At 36.8% G+C, this 18,347-nt stretch overlaps 2 protein-coding genes across 6 annotated transcripts in view; one reads left to right on the top strand and one right to left on the bottom strand.

Annotated features, from left to right (window-relative positions):
• Positions 1 to 10,564, bottom strand: part of LOC121731159 — a gene marked incomplete at its 5' end in the record, with an annotated part of 20,379 nt that extends 9,815 nt beyond the window's left edge. Inside the window, 2 exons of the mRNA XM_042120515.1 lie at positions 2,390 to 2,545; positions 10,508 to 10,564. Of these exons, the coding sequence (XP_041976449.1) occupies positions 2,390 to 2,545; positions 10,508 to 10,564 (213 nt within the window). The remainder of the gene's footprint in view (positions 1 to 2,389; positions 2,546 to 10,507) is intronic.
• Positions 10,461 to 18,347, top strand: LOC121731438 (mechanosensory protein 2-like). 5 transcript variants are annotated; one of them, XM_042120859.1, is made up of 8 exons: positions 10,621 to 10,779; positions 11,196 to 11,237; positions 11,432 to 11,532; positions 11,843 to 11,998; positions 15,466 to 15,563; positions 16,462 to 16,623; positions 17,485 to 17,650; positions 18,164 to 18,347. In XM_042120859.1, the coding sequence occupies exons 1-8, from the start codon at positions 10,704 to 10,706 to the stop codon at positions 18,302 to 18,304; spliced, it is 942 nt and encodes a 313-aa protein (XP_041976793.1). In that variant the 5' UTR covers positions 10,621 to 10,703; the 3' UTR covers positions 18,305 to 18,347. The 5 variants fall into 5 exon arrangements, with proteins under 5 accessions (XP_041976796.1, XP_041976793.1, XP_041976795.1 ...); XM_042120863.1 differs by lacking the exon at positions 10,621 to 10,779 and adding an exon at positions 10,791 to 11,084; XM_042120860.1 differs by lacking the exon at positions 10,621 to 10,779 and adding an exon at positions 10,791 to 11,115.

Here is an 18,347-nt window from a genome sequence, read left to right as displayed (position 1 = left end):
AGCGTTCAACTTGCATTTGTATCGATACAAACGAGCGTCCTTCGTAAAACTACCCTAAGTAACTTCGATTCGACTTCGGAAGCCTACGGTATCATCGCTAATGTTCAGACATTAGCGATAATACCTTAATATTAATATCGTAGTAGTCAGCTACTACAATATTAATATTTTTCCCACCACCATTTACTCGGTGGTACCTGAGCTACTGGGCTAAAATGCACTTTGTTAGAAATAAGAATAAATGCGTGCTGAGTTTTGTCTTAAAAATGACTATATCAATAAAAGTAGGTTTGTTGTATTATACCACAACAAAACCTACTTTCATTAATAATTATTATTAATGAAAGCTTACATTGATCATTCATACGCCTTAGTCCTTAAATTATAAACTTGTAATATAAAATTCCATATACACGTTGTCCTTACAAGGCACCGCGAAGATACAAAACACTGTTAGTGAAAGCACTAAAGTACCTAATTTATCATGGTGGGTTAATTTACTGCCCACTGGTATCGCCTCCTACGCGACCATGTTATATGCTATTTGCCGTATTTCTCCAAATGACCAACGTTAATAAAATGAGTGCCATAGAAAAATTATATTAAAATATTGCCTTATTTAGAATATAACTAGGGCTGTAGCTAGAGTCAGATTTGAGGTAGGGCAGCATTGGTTAGAGGTAGGGCGGAAGTAAAAAAAAATCATAATTGATTGATTTTCTTGGGTTTTGGCATTTTTAAGGTAGGGCATTATGATTTTAAGGTAGGGCATTGCCCCACAATGCCCCCCCCCCCCCCCCCCCCCCCCCCCCTAGCTACGGCCGTGAATATAAGTCTTTGGCGTAAGAGTATAAAAATGTGTTAAGCTTTTATATTAATCAAATGACAAATTAAAAATTCCTGTTTGCAAGTTTGTAAATGCTTTAGTTTCTTTAGTTTGTTTTTCACTTTTTTATTTTAAAATGTTGTAATGAATGTTAAGTCAAATTGATAGCCTGAACCCTTATGTGAGTTATAAGTTATAACCGTAACTCAAATTATTTATGACTAGCTGTTGCCCGCGACTTCCTCCGCGGCAATAATATTATAGTAGTATGTCTGCAGGCTGATATATCCTCAAGCATCGCACTAGCTAGAAAGTTGAAAGTACAAAATATGTATGAACAAATATAAAAATTTAAAATATATCCTCCTCCTTTATTGAAAGTCGGTTAAAAGGTAGCCTAAGGATCCGCTATCTGCCAAGAAAAGTCCCGTTAAAATTGCCCCAGCCGTTTCAGAGATTAGCCGGAACAAACAGACAGACATACAGACAGACAAAAATTGTAAAAAGTGTTTTTTTGGTATATGTACCGTATGTACATTCATATGCATGTAGTAAAAAACGGTTCTTTCAATATTACAAACAGACACTCCAATTTTATTTATATGTATAGATGTATAGATGAATGCTACTGCTCTTTGAACAAATGAACCCAAGCAGAATATTAGTCAATAATATATATTTTAAGCATATATATTTTTTTTTGTTTATTATATAATACCGTAATTTAAAAATCTATTAGATTTATTTACTTCATACAACAATATTATATTTTATTATATAGATATAATATGTAATATTTATTTTAAGTAAGTATATAAGTAATTATATTATGTAGTTATATTTTAGTGTTTAATTAGTATAATATCAAAATATCTATTTTTATCTGTTTAACTAGTAGGAGTATTGTGTTGATATAATATATATTATATATTCATAATAATAGTGCACGTTCTATCTGCTGTCTTAATCCTATCTCTCTCCGTAGGGCTGCTGGAAGAGATTTCTATTAGAAATAAGCAGATCCTTTGTGTCGTTTTACTGTGTATATTGTCTTATTGTAATTGTTTCTTGTGCACAATAAATTGTTAAATAAATAAATAAATAATAATTGTTACCACTTTATTCTTTAAAGTCCCGAATATCGACAATACTCTTCCTCCATACTCCTTAGTCAAAATAGGCCCTCATTTCCCCTACTAAAGCCACTAACTCTAGAGTATAGAGTAAACGCCCGGGCCCCGGGAGTACTGGACATTTTATCTATCTCTACAGATGAGAAAATGTCAGGACATTAGAATCATTTGTAGGCATTAATTATGGGGATTATGGTTCTATTCACTACGGGATGCGCAACAGCAACGGGCGCGTGCACCACCAGTGCATGGACGACGGGCGCGTGGGCTATCACACCACCAATACCAGACCACCCCACTGTGGCAGCGCCAGCACCAAATAACTCACAACTATTAATGCTTAAACGCCCGGGCATATTTTGCAGTTACGGGCTTTCATCCGTCTCTATATAAAATGCCCGGGCGTTTGGGGCATTCCGGTTCCACTCACAACGGGATGAGCAACAGCAACGGGCGCGTGTACCACCGGCGCATGGACGACGGGCGCGTGGGCTATCACACCACCGACACCGACACCACCCACACCCAGACCGCCCCACTGCGGCGCCGCCAGCGCGCTGCATACACACGAGAGAAGAACTAAAAACTGAAAGAAAGAGATTATGAGAATACAGCTTTATGTGTACTATCAGAGAAGTTGATTCATTGGCAGACTACGGACCTATTTAATTTGGTCGCGTTGCGCCAAACCCAGCCGACTGATCACAATTAAGAGGATACACCAGGGGCGAGAGAAATTTAAAATAGGTATTTGAAAATGTATTGTTGTCTTACCAATCTCAAGTCTCCCACCACAGAGCGCGATAGAGACAACACGACAAAAGTTCTAATAAAAGAACAGGCCATTTAGCCAAAACTTTTTCGTTTTCGCTTCGTTAAAGAATCGCCGATCAAAATGTATGGAATTGACATAAGACGAGTCGAACGTCAACGTCATATTAACGAACGCTTCTGTCAATTCCATACAATTCATCGGCGATTCTATAACGAAACGAAAACGAAAAGATTTTGGCTCACCCCCCTGAAAATCTTCGATTCGTTGTCCGCTGATTCCTTCTCCAAAACTTAACCGATTTAAGTATTTTTTCATTAAGGATTAAAGCAAGGCTTGAGCTGTGTTCCTATGTTTTATTTTTTTTGTATATTTTAGCCAGTTTTGTTTTCTGGGTGTTTGAGCACAGAGGAAAATCTGGCCACTTTGTTGGGTTTTTGGACGTTCTTATCTTTTTTAATAATAAAATTATGAAAAAAAAAAAAAACATAGGGACATGCTAATAGTGTCCATAGATATTCAGGAAAAAAATCATAACTTTACCGGCATTATCCAGGGAGGAAACAGGGGACAACGTTTGTATGGAAAAACGGTGGTGTGGACTCCTCTTAACATTAAATTGACATGTTCCGACCAAATGACGTTGGTCTGGCCTTGGAATCAATTTCTACGATGGCACATTGTGACATCAAAGGTTGTGAACTTATGAGCCAAACTAATTCCAACCTTTCCCAAAGGAGTTTAATCTCATCTAACAATGCTTTCTTGTTTCTTAAAAAAATAACATTTCTTGCAGACAATGATTATAATGTATCTAATGATATAATATTACAATTTACAATATTTTGCAACGTGAAGAAAAAAATCTGCTAAACTTTACATTTGGGTTTTTGGAAAAAGGATAAAAACCAAAAAATTTTGTGCACCATCCGTTAAGCAGTAAGTAAGCGAGCTTATGAAAATAAATAGCTAAAACGTCTATAGATGATAAAATAATATTATTTATTTAACACTTTTTGCACAATGTACAATGGCGGACTTAATGCCATAGGGCATATTCTACCAGTCAACCATTCAATTGGGTTGACTGGTAGAAAATGCCAAAACCATATTATTATTCTTATTGATAAAATATAATCGACATATTTTCAGTTAGTACAAATGGTTTCGTCACTGTTTTCTCCATATAAAAATACCACTTATTTTCCTTTAAGTTTGATTTACTATCATTAATTTTTTCAGTTACTATTTTCTGTATTATATGGATAAAATTAATATAACTTACCAGCATTGTGTCCCAAATTCCAAATGTACTTACTAGCCGCGACAAGTCACCTGCTGACGGACCTGCAATAGTACCTTAGGCTTTTAAGTAAAGGACCCCTCCATGCGGCGCATGCCCTACACCTACAAATACCTCGCAGTATGTGATACAAATATTTGCGACCAGTACAATTCGATTAATTCGATCTAATATTTCAAGAATCTATAGCCACGGCTATTTAACAAAAAGTGCACCTATTTATGTTGCTAAGACAATACTTAAACTGTGAGATTTACTAGTTTCATGCTCTAAAGCAAAACAAAACGAAAATTTTAATTAAACTAGCTTAAAGCCGAGCTTTGTGTGGTCTCGCGTCGTCACACCTTGACTGATTGATAACACATTTACATATAAAAACCTTGACAGACTGATGATAACACATCTACTGTCTACATATAAATAATAAAAAATGACTATATTAAAGCACAAATCAGTTAAAGCACAAAACGTGATAGTTTTTCCGTAAAGTATACCACAAAATGTACAGGATATAGGTAGGTACTGATAATATATTTTTTTTCAGAATGGTCCTACTTGTTGCCTTACCACCATTTCGGGAACTAACTCAGTAAGAAGAACCAATTTAAGATAATAGCTCGTTTAAAAACATAGATATTCTTTTGGCTCCTTGTATAAAACAAATAATGCTTCTATATTTGAATGTGAATGGTTGACAGCTTATTTTATCAATTTTTATTTTCAGTACTTAACATCACAATAATAACTAATTTGAGCGATTGCTAGCTGCCGCACACGGCACAACTTTAAATCGATCGTCTAACTATAAGCCTAGGTTACAATAATATTAATTAACAAGTCAATTTTGAGAAAATACTTAGGTAATTAATTGTAAAACGACTAAAAGCCACAATATTATGTTTTATAATATTTTAAATATAATTTATTAGTATCTAACTACTATTCTTCTATTTAACTCTACATTGTATACGACACATAAACAAATACCAATCGGTACAATATTATAAAACTCTACAAAATATTGTAGGTGTAGAAATAGTGCACATAATATATTTTTTCCCACATTTTTATTTCTGGTTATGACACAGAATGTTGTCGACCATAAAAGGTGAATTTTTATCAACTATAATAGCCAGCACTGGACTTAAATAGAACTAGTGGAATAACTTTCATTTTGAAATCAGCTTTTGAACTGTATCGTACTAAAATACACTAAATCCACTCAGATCATTGTATTGAGGCTAACTACAATTCGATATATACTTGGCGCAGTTTATCCACTATAAAGTTATAAATAATGTTATTGTAGTTCAAAATGAACACTTCTAAATAATATAATATATTCTAATACATCGAATTCTTGAACTAAGCAAAGGCGATAAATTAGCTTTGTCCACACTGTGCCTTTTTCTGTTCATCAAGGGCATGCGTTATAGCGCAGTCAACAGCGAACGTGAGGCATACCCGCGAGTCGCGACGCCTGCCCTTTGACCGTATCCAAAACTTCAAAAATGACAATATTGACGTTGCGTTCCTTGACGCATTCAATTATTGAATGCGCCAATATGAAAGTTGATGACGAAAATTGAAGATGAAAGTGCACAGTGTGGACATAGCTATTAGTCAACACTGAGATGAGAGGAAGAGATCCCTAGTACAAATGCTAATCATCTCGACATTGAGGTCAATGAACTTTGAAGATAAGCAGTGCAGTATGTGACAGATTATTCAAATTCTTATGCGGAATAGTGAAGAGTGTGGTATTCCATTCCTGTGCATTATTATGCAAATACACATGCTGATTACATTATTTTATTCTAATATGAGTAGTAGCTATAAATCTGTACAAACAAACAATTAAACAGTATCCGTTGTTGAACGCCAATAAATCGTGTGTGATTGAGCGCGGAGATCCATCACAAATCACGATGCACGTACGATGCATTACAACTGAAGTGCATTCATCCGATTGATTTAAATCGAAGTTAATCGATTCATAAAACACTTGATTGTCGTTTCGACTTTTGATTGTTACTTGTTTGCATTTTTGGAATAGGATATACTTACAATGTTTTCACCGGAATATTAATTATTGTAGTTGCTGGTAGTGTCCTCTGTTCCGACCTTTGCGTCATATTCCCTATTGGAAGCATTAGTTGAGAAAGTATCTTCTCAGGAATAAACTATGTAAACTTAGATCCCTATAATGTTATCATAGCCAGGTATGATTGCAGTTACACTATGTGTAATTAACAATATAATCAATCACAAGTAGTGGGAATTCTTCATAACTTTGTGTGATAAATTATTCGGTTCCTCAAGAGACACTATGATTACACAGGAGAAATTAATCAAAGTAGATTGAACTGCCTACTCGTAATTAAAATGCAATGTTCACATGCGAGTTCATACTACGTATGCGAGCATGAACTTTTCTCAGCATGGAACGCCATACTTCACCGGTGCGTTGCAGCAAGTTGCGTTGTTGTAACGACAAAGCATTGTATAAAGCACACAGCCACTATGGAGCAGTGTGGCTTACCTCATAGGATTTCCTTCTGTCAAAACAAGATTTATGTATCAATATACTGCACCTGCATCTTGATAGTTGAATCAATACACTAGTGATACAACTTTCTCTACCAAATGTTACAGCCCAGTTACTAGCAGGTGGTATATGTTATAGTAATTGTAATAAACCTTACCATACCAGATAAATAACAAAAAATAATAGGCGTTGAGAAGTTAGGGATGTGGCACACTGCATGCGATGAATGGTAGAGTGAGAAAAGTAATTAAGTATTGTAAAGATACATTACGGAGCTGTAATATTTTAATTATTATCTATGGTTAAAATTTCATACCGTTCAATCTTATGAATTTTATGAATTTAGTTTTTCAAATTAGGAAGTGCTATTACGTAATGCCATTTTTTAAATGGCAACATTATAGTGGAATTTTTACATAAAGAGTCATGAACAAACGTTATAGGGTGTCGCTTATAAAATATATTATGATCATATTATAATAGGATTTGATTGTAATAATGGAAGAGTTAGAAAATATAAATAGCAACATATTATCAGAAAAAATACGGCAAATATAATTCGGGAGCAATCCTATGCGTCCCAAAATTATTATATTCAGTCGATCGCATTGCCTGTACTGTACTGTAGCCTTATTCCAGCGATCGATTGAGAGCTGTTGCAATATGACAAGCATGTGGTATTACGATCAAAACAAATATGATAGCTATTCACTAATCAATCCAATGTAGTATGTATTTATAATATAAAAGTAAAAACATTAGCTTATCTGTTATAAGGTCGTAATTACTCTATGAAATAGCCGTAATCTTTATCAGTGTTCGGCGTAGTTGAAAATGCACTTTTTACGCCCAAACGCAGGAATTGGTACAATATTATTCAACATTTAAAGCTGAAACTTTAAATTTCTTTTGCCAGTCGTTAATTTTTCTTATTATTTTCTAGTAACTAGATGCTACTAGGTACTAGTAAAAAAATTGACCAAGTGCGAGTTGATGAGATAAACATTAGTACAGAACCAGTACCTCTTGTGGCATTGAGGCTCTTAAAGTTTAAAAGATAGATTATAAAGATATTGTGTTATTAATTATTGTGTGACAGGTGACAAACAAGCAACCAATCGCCGAAGATTGAAATTTTTTGCTTGTTTGTCACCTGTCCCATAGAAAATCCACACTGATATTATAAATCCGAAAGACTGTCTGTTACCTCTTCACGCTCAAACCGCTGAACCAATTTTATTGCAATTTAGTATGCAGATACTTCCGAAAAAAATACGGTTCCCACGCGAAAACGAATCTATTAGGAGCAACGGAGGTGTGGGCACCAAATTCAAATTCGAACTCAAACTTATATCTTATAACAATTATAATATGTTTGAGCTGGGTTCAAATGTTGTATGTAAAGTTCAAAGCATACTTAAGGACATGTCAGTAGCTGAGCAGGTACTTCCAGCTAATGTACCAGTTTGCCGAGTACCCTCTGACCCTTGACTCAAAACATCTTATCTAATACTAAGAATATTTGACGAGACGTTTCTTCATACTGTTATGTCAATTAAAATTGATGTTATCCTTTTGACCGACTTTGTAAAAAAAGTCACCATGTTCAAATATTTTATATTGAGATTCACTTGCAAAAGGTATTATTATAATTTGTTAATATTCATGGATAAAGAGATTAATTATTATTGAACTCTATCTTAAATAACTCATAAACCCAAACAATCTCAAAAAGTGTTTTTCTTATTACGACAGCTACACAAGTTTCTATGAAAATAACGCATTCTCATTTTCACAACGGGATACATAAATACATTCTGTACAAACTTCCCCAGTCCATTGTTATGAATATTAGAAATAGATTCACACGTGTTTTTAGCATAACTTGTAGGTATACAAGACGCAAGTTTTCTTCATCACTAGCATTTTAGCTATATTATACCTTTACTCTCGAGAGTGCAGGTGCAGATTGCTCAAAAGTTTAAAGAAAGCATCTTAAGAAAACTAGAGCCTTCAGCCAAGATACCTTCGTTTATTTCAGTATCGAAATTTGAAATCGATAGTGGTACTTTAGGATTTTAAAATAAGGCTTATTTTTAACCGACTTCCAAAAAGGAGGAGGTTATATGTTCGTCTGTTTATTATTTTTTTGAGCTTGACTTACGTAGTACTATTTAGTAATATGTGGCTTGACTCTGTTTTACTAGATGATCCGGAAGTTGGTTATGCTGGTGATGTTTGGAGAAATCTTCAGAAGTGAGTAGTGACTCCTGGGCTTTAGCTCTAACGTTTATGTACCTGGGTTTCTGCCAGAGCTAGTACTGAATGAAATGATGTAGCCATTCCAAGCATTCTATACAAATTTATATAGCTTTTTTATGTATACAATGGAACTAGTTTGAAATTGAATTCACCTTTAGCATTGATTTTATAACATAAATATATCGGAGAAATACCACGTCCTCACAGAAAACCGGCGTGAAACAGCGCTTGCGCTGTGTTTCGCCGAGTGAGTGAGTTTACCGGAGGCCCAATCCCCTACCCTATTCCCTTCTCTATCCTCCCTTATTCCGTTCCCTTTCCATCCCTACCTTCCCCTATTACCCTATTCCCTCTTAAAAGGCTGGCAACGCACCTGCAGCTCTTCTGATGCTGCGAGTGTCCATGGGCGACGGAAGTTGCTTTCCATCAGGTGACCCGTTTGCTCGTTTGCCCCCTTATTTCATTAAAAAAAAAATCCAGAAAAGTTCAAAATTGTATTCTCCACAACTTTAAAAGTATTTTGTATTCAAATCATAGTTTATCAGTTTAATTAGTTAGTAGATGTAGTTAGTTTTAATCTGGTTCAAACTGTTCAAATGCGAACAAAACTCAGTTTAGTTCAGCAAACAATGGGAGTAACATGTGATAGATAACACGATCACGATATGAAAATAGTAGCCGAGTTATAAATGTTATAATGAGCGTTAATCTGACTCATACGTTTTTATTGAGATCAGTAATTTTAACTGCTTGTAAGAGCGTTCTACAGGAGACAGTATTAACATTTTATTTGTAAAACATTTTAAACAAACAGAATCAGGATTCGAGACAGAGACAAGACTAATTAATTATTATTGAGCCTATATTATTAAATATTGTATCAGGGATATTGAACTTAGCTTAGCTTAGATATCAGCTTAGCTTAGCTTAGCTCATAGAAAAAATATAAAAATGCGCTAAGTATTTCTTAGGCTTGCTAGATTAATCCTTTCTCACTTTTTTTTTTATGAAATAAGGGGGCAAACGAGCAAACGGGTCACCTGATGGAAAGCAACTTCCGTCGCCCATGGACACTCGCAGCATCAGAAGAGCTGCAGGTGCGTTGCCGGCCTTTTAAGAGGGAATAGGGTAATAACTAATAGGGGAGGGTAGGGAAGGGAAGGAAATAGGGGAGGGTAGGGAAGGGAATATGGTAGGGGATTGGGCCTCCGGTAAACTCACTCACTCGGCGAAACACAGCGCTAGCGCTGTTTCACGCCGGTTTTCTGTGAGAACGTGGTATTTCTCCGGTCGAGCCGGCCCATTCGTGCCGAAGCATGGCTCTCCCACATATAAATTCATTCTGAAACTTATCATGGAATCCTTTACGACCGGTGCCGAGAAAGTGCAATCCCGAGTTATACTAGCTTTGTCATGCTAGCTTCACATACGTGAGAAACCCATTGATACAAGATTGGCTCGTGCCTCGTAGTATAAGATGGAATAGTCTTCATATGTATTAACTTCTAGCAACACAGGCAAAATTCTATAAAGATATTGAATAATAAACAATCATAATTAAAGCGGCTAGAAATGATGAACAACCGCCCTGGCCCACCAGATCCAAGGTTAAGCCAACACAACGAAGACATACTCCATGTTCCATATTGCGGCAATAAATTACCTGTAAGGTAAACTGTCTAATATTAGTCCACAAACTCTGGACCACTCGCCGACCAGCGGACGGATGGAACGCTCAGTAGCCGCCAGCGCGCCCACCGATATGGAAAGTGCGTTATTTATTTATTTGTGTCCTCCGCGCCGCTAGCATCGCACTCGATAGATCGTTTCCGCGTCGATAGATCGCTTTCGATAGATCGATGCGCGCCACCCGCCTCATGGACATCGGCTGCTACGACAAAAACTCCGGCGAAGTGGAGTGCTACCTCGAAATACGTAAATATGATTCGGAGATTCGCATTGTGATTTGTATTTTTAGTTGGAATCGTGTTGTTTTTGGGTCGTGTAAACAGCCGGTCCGACTGTGGGTTACTCTGTCAGCGCAGTCTGCGACCGCTGTCGGACGGCGATATATTGCTGGATGCCGCGACTTCGCGCTAAACAAATAGTATTGCCGCAATTAAGAGTCTAAACTACGATAGTAAACTTCATTAAAATCAGTTCAGTTTTGCCTGAAAGAGACACAATAATACAATTAAATTTTACGTTTCCTATATAGTATGCGGTCGGAACTCAGATCAGTGAGTACTAGACGCGACAATGTGCCCAGTCGTAAGTACTGTGTGTATGGTGATTGGTGAGATATAGCTAGTCAAGTCAAGTCAAGTCCATAATGGGTATGTTCGTTTTAGATTGCGATACGGGCACCTCTTGCGCGATTACCATACAGATGAGTAAGTATTGGTACGGGCTAATGCCGCCTTTGAATGATTATTTCAATGGAATTTATGCGATATAATACCAACTAAATTATGTAAACATTCTTTCAAGTCTACGTCTTAATCAACTTGAAATATTTTTATTATTCTCGTAAAAAAAAATTATTTTTCTTGTCTAAACGCAAGTAGTTTTAAATTATTATTTTCAGCCAATCCTGAAGCTGTGGGGTGCGTGGAGCGGTTTGCGACGTTTTTGTCAATTCTGCTCGTGATCATCACATTTCCGTTTTCATTGTTTGAATGTTTTAAGGTACCTATTTATTTATTTTTTATGCTAAAAATATATGTTTGTAGTTATTCAAAACCAAACCGATGATTCTATGAATATCCAAAACAATATTATTCTTTGCATCACAAATTATTATGAATATCCAAGCCATTATAATAACTATAATTATTATCAATACCCACTTACACTTATCAGAGTTAAAGTTGATCAATGATCATGGATTATTATTATATTACCTCAGGCGTGATATTTTGACGAGTCATAACCCCAACGGATGCAGGTTGGACTAGTTTCACCGCTGTTATGATAATTTTCATCTCTTATTTTTCAGGTCGTCCAAGAATTCGAACGTGCTGTCATATTTCGCCTCGGAAGGGTACGGAAGGGAGGGGCCAGAGGTCCAGGTCTATTCTTTGTGCTGCCGTGTATTGACACCTATAGGAAGGTCGACCTAAGAACTGTCTCCTTTGATGTTCCACCACAAGAGGTAAGCTTCCTTAATGTATAATATCTAATCTAAATAGTACTATTTAGGGTAAGGTACCTAGGGTATTAGGTAGGTTGCAATCTGTTGTAACAGCCTTAAAGGATAATGGGCAATTATTTACCGTACTTAGGATCACACTCTAATAGTAAGTAATAAGTTGTCTTATGTTACCTCAAAGACCTATTTAACGATATTGTTTACTTTGTAGTGGCACATAATATAAAGAGAAGTCCTAACCTGGACATTATTTGCTATTTAACCCATCAATCCCCAAGCGGCAGCCGGCTGCCGCAAACAGTTGAAAATCTATTGTGTCTTCGATACCCACGATGGAGGTGACTTGGGGTCTCTTGAAGAAAATGACACAAGAAAAATTTAGATTAAAACCTGATACTAGAGAGCAAAATCTGGGAAGTTTTTCCGTCAAAAACCTTATAACTTTTAATGTCGTTTTAATATCTTCTTACTCAGCAATTAAATGGAAGAACACATGGCCGTAAACAATGGTTTTGGCATTGGTATTGAAACAGTTAACCCAAATACTCCGCTTGTGTTCCGCGGTAATTGGCGTCGTAAAACGTCAATCATTATTAACGACGCGAATGTTTCCCGTCAACAATCACCCGATTGTGCCCTGATCCACAGTATAGCAATATGACATATCCCTACAGTAGTGAAACGAATGTACTTGCGCAGAGCAACGGAGGGGCACCCGCGGGGAAGCGGGCGGCGCGGGCCCGCGTACACAAACTCGCGGAGTTTGTGTACCTGCGCCCACAGGGGTGACGTTGGCGCGTTGTCTACGAATTTTGTGTTGTAAAACGATAACATATCTTATAAACAATGGGATATTATAATATGTTGTTATATATATTATAAAATGTTCAGTGTACGGATGTAAATCTGATTCAAAAAACAAAATGGATTTAAATTTTCATAAATATCGGCTCACAGTTTACACTAATATTGTGTTGGCCTTGGCGGCATGTATTTGCATCTCTGTTTTATTGTTTACGTTGTAAGAAGTGTAACAAGGAGAGAAACAATATAGAATAAATTAAAAATCAGTCAAATACCCTGTTACGTACTAATTAGTACCTACCTACCAAGGTACACATATCAAGTGTAACATACCGCGCCCTTACCGCGCACGTAATAAGAGTTTTGAAGTGCTTCTGTTACACCTGACGTGTGATTAATTATTGGATATTTTATATATTCGAAATTTCTAATGCGTCTTCATTATTTTAATCCGTCGATTTATTCGTGGATCCTTGGAAATCTATTGTTATTCTATTGTGTCTCGCTCACCGGTGAGCTTATGGGGCTTGATGGGTTAATTAATTTTTTAAATAGAGAACTAAAATCATCTAAAAATAAAGTTTCACGTAAATAGATATTTACGTGAAACTTTATTATATATGTCGTACTACCAGATGGTAGTACGACATAATATGTACGATTCATCTACCGGCTCAAAAATGTCCTTTCCACTCCGGGCAAGACCTTGCTGGTCCAGTCCCTTATCTTTCCTATAATTAACTATGGTGAGGTGTGCTTTTCAGATCTTAATGCCGACAAACTCGATAAACTCGACCGATTGTTTAATAATTGCCTCCGATTCATATTCAACCTTCGAAAATACGACCATGTTTCTTCGTATCGCTCCAAGCTACACTGGTTACCAGTACGTCAGCGCCGCTCTGTGCAGGCACTGTGTGTGCTATATTCACTGCTGCATCATCCCCATACTCCCGAATATCTCGCCCCTCACTTTCAATACCGTTGCAGCAGGCACGAAAAAACCTCCGATCCACTTCAAATCAGCTTTTAAGTTGCCCTTCTTACAAGTCAAGTTCCGTCCACTCTTCTTTTAATATCCAGGTCATTCTCCCATGGAACGCTCTTCCTCCGGAAATCAGGATGTCAAAAACCAGAGATACTTTTAAGCGCAGGGTATGTGAGTTTTACTTGAAACAGTTGGCAGACTCTTAGTTTTCATAATTTATGGCATAAATTAATATTTATAATATTTTTAGCATCATCATTGATCAACTATATATTATTATAATATAGTTATTATATAATAATATATGACGTATGGTTATTGGTTTTATTTATATATAATTTAATGTGTGATAATATGTATATTATAATATTATACAATATATATTTTATAAGTATAATATATATTTATTACTTTTTTTCTGTCTTTTCCTCTTTCAACTCGACTGGCACCTAAACAACTTTGTCCTTGTATCGCCCAAAGGTTGACTGGTAGATAATGCCATACGGCATTAAGTCCACCTTTGTACCTATATGTGCATAAAGTTTTTAAAATAAATAAATATGTAAATATAACACGCTGATTAAACAGCTCGAATGATAACATTTGCATTACAAGCACAATATTTTATTTTTATTTTATTTCCCGTTTCGTGGCAACCCTGGCATATCTGCTCGGTACCTGTCATCGGTGGCGGCATCGTGCGACGTCAAAGGCGTTTCGTTACTGTAGGGACTAATATTGCTATACTGTGCCTGATCTGCTATAAAAAGTTCCACATCATTCAGGGTTTGGAACTTCTAGAAGCGATTTCTCGTTTTATATGTGGGTCCAGGACTACCACATCTGGGCCTAAAATTAACGGTCTCCTTTATTGTTAGTTTCTTCTTAAAATACATGGATCTTATTGTCAGAATTATTTCTTTTTTCAGAGGGAAACCCTGGTCTGTATATTTACTAAGGATTTCAGTGACGGCCTTTAAATAATATCACGCCACTGGATTCTATTAATTACAACGTTTAAAGTTTTCATAATGCGGTTTATTTTTGTTGGTTGAATTAATGCTTTTGTACCAGATATATTTAGATTTCAATTAACGATATTAAAAATTATATTCGGAGTAAATGTTGTTTATTTGTGCTTGTCGATGTGACTCGCTAACAGACGCATCGCAGTTGTGACCTGATTCCGTCAGATCGCGCGATCGATTCCCGTTTCTCTAAAATTATAACACTCCAGATGTATGAAGACGCATTGAGATTAATTGGTCAATATCGACATCGTTTCCCTGTATTCCTTACGACTCAATATTTACGGCTCAGGTTTCGTAATCAGCATTAGGAATTTTCAAGAAGCGTCAAAAATATCGTCCTGGCTATATATTACTCTACAGGGCAGGAATTGTTTTTTATGAGTATAAGGCCACTTTAATTTTGCCGCCCCTATGTACGAACGCTGCTGATCCCCCCTAGGACGCCCATAAGCCATGGCCTATACCGCCTATACAGAAATCTAGAGCTGATAATGAGATACGTATATTATGTAGACACAAGACATAATATTATTCCCTGGACTAAAAAAACTACAGAAAGACAGAGAAAAATGGCCGAATTTTTACCGACAAGCCCCATATATTAGGAAGGAGAATGTGAATTAAAAGTTCCAACATTTATTTTTCAGGTCCTGACACGGGACTCGGTGACAGTGGCTGTGGACGCCGTGGTCTACTACAGAATAAAGGAACCACTGAATGCAGTAGTACGAGTCGCAGATTACAGGTATTTATTACATTTTAGTTATAGCTGAAATACATTTACTACTTGGTATGCTAACCAATTGGTTACACCTACTTAGCGTAACTAATTGATAAATACCAATTATATTATATTATAAATAAATACTAAATGTTATGACCAAAATATGTAAGCAAGGACGTCGACATTGCTTTAATCTCTTACTAACAAAAATATTTCTGCAATATGAATATGATATACTTGTCTCTGTCAGGCATAATATTAAAAAGCTCACAAAAAAGACAGTAGGCTTAGAATAACTATAATAATATGCTGCGTGAACATCATTATTTGTACAACTAAGAGGCAGACTGATAAAAGTTTGCCCTGTTAAGAGGATTCCACACCGCCATTTTTTCCATACAAACGCTGTCCCCTGTTTCCTCCCTGGATAATGCTAGTAGAGTTATAATTTTTTTCCTGAATATCTACGGCCACTAATACAATGTCCCTATGTTTTCTTTTTTTTTCATTATTTAATTATTAAATAAGATACGAACGTTCAAAAACCCAAAAAAATGGCCAGATTTTCCACTGTGTTCAAACGTCCAGAAAACAGATTTGGATAGATTATACAAAAAAAGCAAAACATAGGAACACAGCTCAAGCCTTTTTTTAATCTTTAATGAAAAAAGTACTTAAATCGGTTAAGTTTTGGAGAAGGAATCAGGGGACAACGAATCGTTGATTTTCTGGATTTTCTGCAGTTGTCTCTATCGCGTTCTGCGGTATAGGCTTGAGGTAAGGGAGACAGCTATAGATATTACACGTACTTTTTTTTCATTTCTCTAGCCGCTGTGGTATCCTCTTAAAGCAGGGTAATCTTTTATCAATCTTTAAAGATTTTCCATGATATAATCAAAAGAATAAAACACGATTTCAGTGCGTCAACGCGGCTGCTAGCTGCGACGACACTACGGAACGTACTCGGTATGAGGGATCTGGCTCAGCTCCTGTCAGACAGGGAGGCCATCAGCCACATGATGCAGGCCAACCTGGATGAGGCTACCGACCCCTGGGGAGTGGAGGTGGAGAGAGTGGAAATGTAATTAAAGATTTTCTACTTTTACTAGGACATGTAATGTTTCTTTCTATTTCATTCATTGATTACAATAGTCTCATAGCGCGTCTCTCGGGCAGGTATCGAAAAGAGGTCATAAGACTATTTAAAGAGTGTGATTATATGCAAATATTTTTGGGAGCTTAAAGGCTATTTTGGAGTTTAGGTTATTTTTCTATACATTGGCTTAGCCACTGTATCTCCTATGAAGTAGCTAAACCACTGACTAAGAAACTGAATAAAAAATTGCCTATGTCCCAGTTATATGCAGAAGTTTCTTAAGTAATTTTATCTATATACCCAATACCCATCCATTCTATCTTTGGATACTGATTTTGTTTATTTTTTCCTTGGGTCAAAATTTTGGACAGTCATAAACACAATCCTTTTTGAGCGTAGAACTTATTAATAACATCTTTATAAATCGTATCGTAATCGTAGAACTTATTAATAACATATTTATTTATACGTGGCAGAGCCATGCTTCGGCACGAATGGGCCGGCTCGACCGGAGAAATACCACGTTCTCACAGAAAACCGGCGTGAAACAGCGCTTGCGTTGTGTTTCGCCGAGTGAGTGAGTTTACCGGAGGCCCAATCCCCTACCCTATTCCCTTCCCTACTCTCCCCTATTCCCTTCCCATCCCTACCCTCCCCTATTACTCTATTCCCTCTTAAAAGGTCGGCAACGCACCTGCAGCTCTTCCGATGCTGCGAGTGTCCATGGGCGACGGAAGTTGCTTTCCATCAGGTGACCCGTTTGCTCGTTGGCCCCTTTATTTTATTTAAAAAATATATCTAATTCTATGATTATATCCATTCTAACTTCTATGAAAATATTTATAGAAAAGACGTCCGTTTGCCTGTACAATTACAACGAGCAATGGCAGCGGAGGCGGAAGCGGACAGGGAGGCGCGGGCCAAGATCATTGCAGCCGAAGGAGAGATTAAAGCATCGAAAGCCTTGAAAGAAGCGTCACTAGTCATGATCGATAACCCTATGGCTTTGCAGGTAAGAATAGACGCCGGAGCTTATACAAGTGGAAAAACAATTAAGTTATAAGGGTTTTATTTTCCATAATGGACATTATTACTATTGCTACGGACTGCTGAGATCTATTAGTAAGGCACCAACCTAATATTGTATGTACTATGCAGGCATCGTATCTGATCCTGCGTTATTAAAAACAACCAATCCCTAAAGCTTTTTTATACTTAGTTTATTTCAAGGTACCAGGTACTTGTTTTCCAGCTTCAGCTTTATCAAAAGGTTGCTTTGTTCTTGCCAGCGCCTTATATTTTGACAAGACCTAGGCCGGTATAAATAGTTAGTACTCAAGATGCAACTCGGTCTCGAGACACGGTTCAGGCTCTGTGATTGGTTGGCTGTCAAAATTTGGACCAATCACAGAGCCGAACCGCGTCTTGAGACCGGGTCGCATCTTAAGACGTACTGACTATTTATACCGGCCCTAAATTTTGAGAGCGAGACTTGAGATTGAAGAATTATAATTGTCCCTTACAGCTCCGTTACCTTCAGTCTCTGAACACGATATCGGCGGAGAAGAACTCAACGATAATATTCCCGTTCCCCATGGATTTCCTCAAGAGTTTCATGAGTATGCCAGGCACCAGTGTCTCACCATCACCTGCACTGCCTATTTAATTTAAGTGCCATCGTACAAATTGATTCTTAGGCAGTTGACGGA

This window comes from Aricia agestis, chromosome 10 (genome assembly GCF_905147365.1).
Source record: "Aricia agestis chromosome 10, ilAriAges1.1, whole genome shotgun sequence".
NCBI lineage: Eukaryota > Metazoa > Arthropoda > Insecta > Lepidoptera > Lycaenidae > Aricia > Aricia agestis.
This window is presented reverse-complemented; position numbering and strand designations above follow the sequence as displayed.

Coding starts and splice junctions, on each gene's coding strand:
- LOC121731438 (XM_042120859.1), top strand. CDS start 10,704: ATGCGCGCCACCCGCCTCATGGACATCGGCTGCTACGACAAAAACTCC. Junction 11,238..11,431: donor CGCGATTACCATACAGATGA/GTAAGTATTGGT, acceptor TATTATTTTCAG/CCAATCCTGAAGCTGTGGGG. Junction 11,533..11,842: donor CATTGTTTGAATGTTTTAAG/GTACCTATTTAT, acceptor CTTATTTTTCAG/GTCGTCCAAGAATTCGAACG.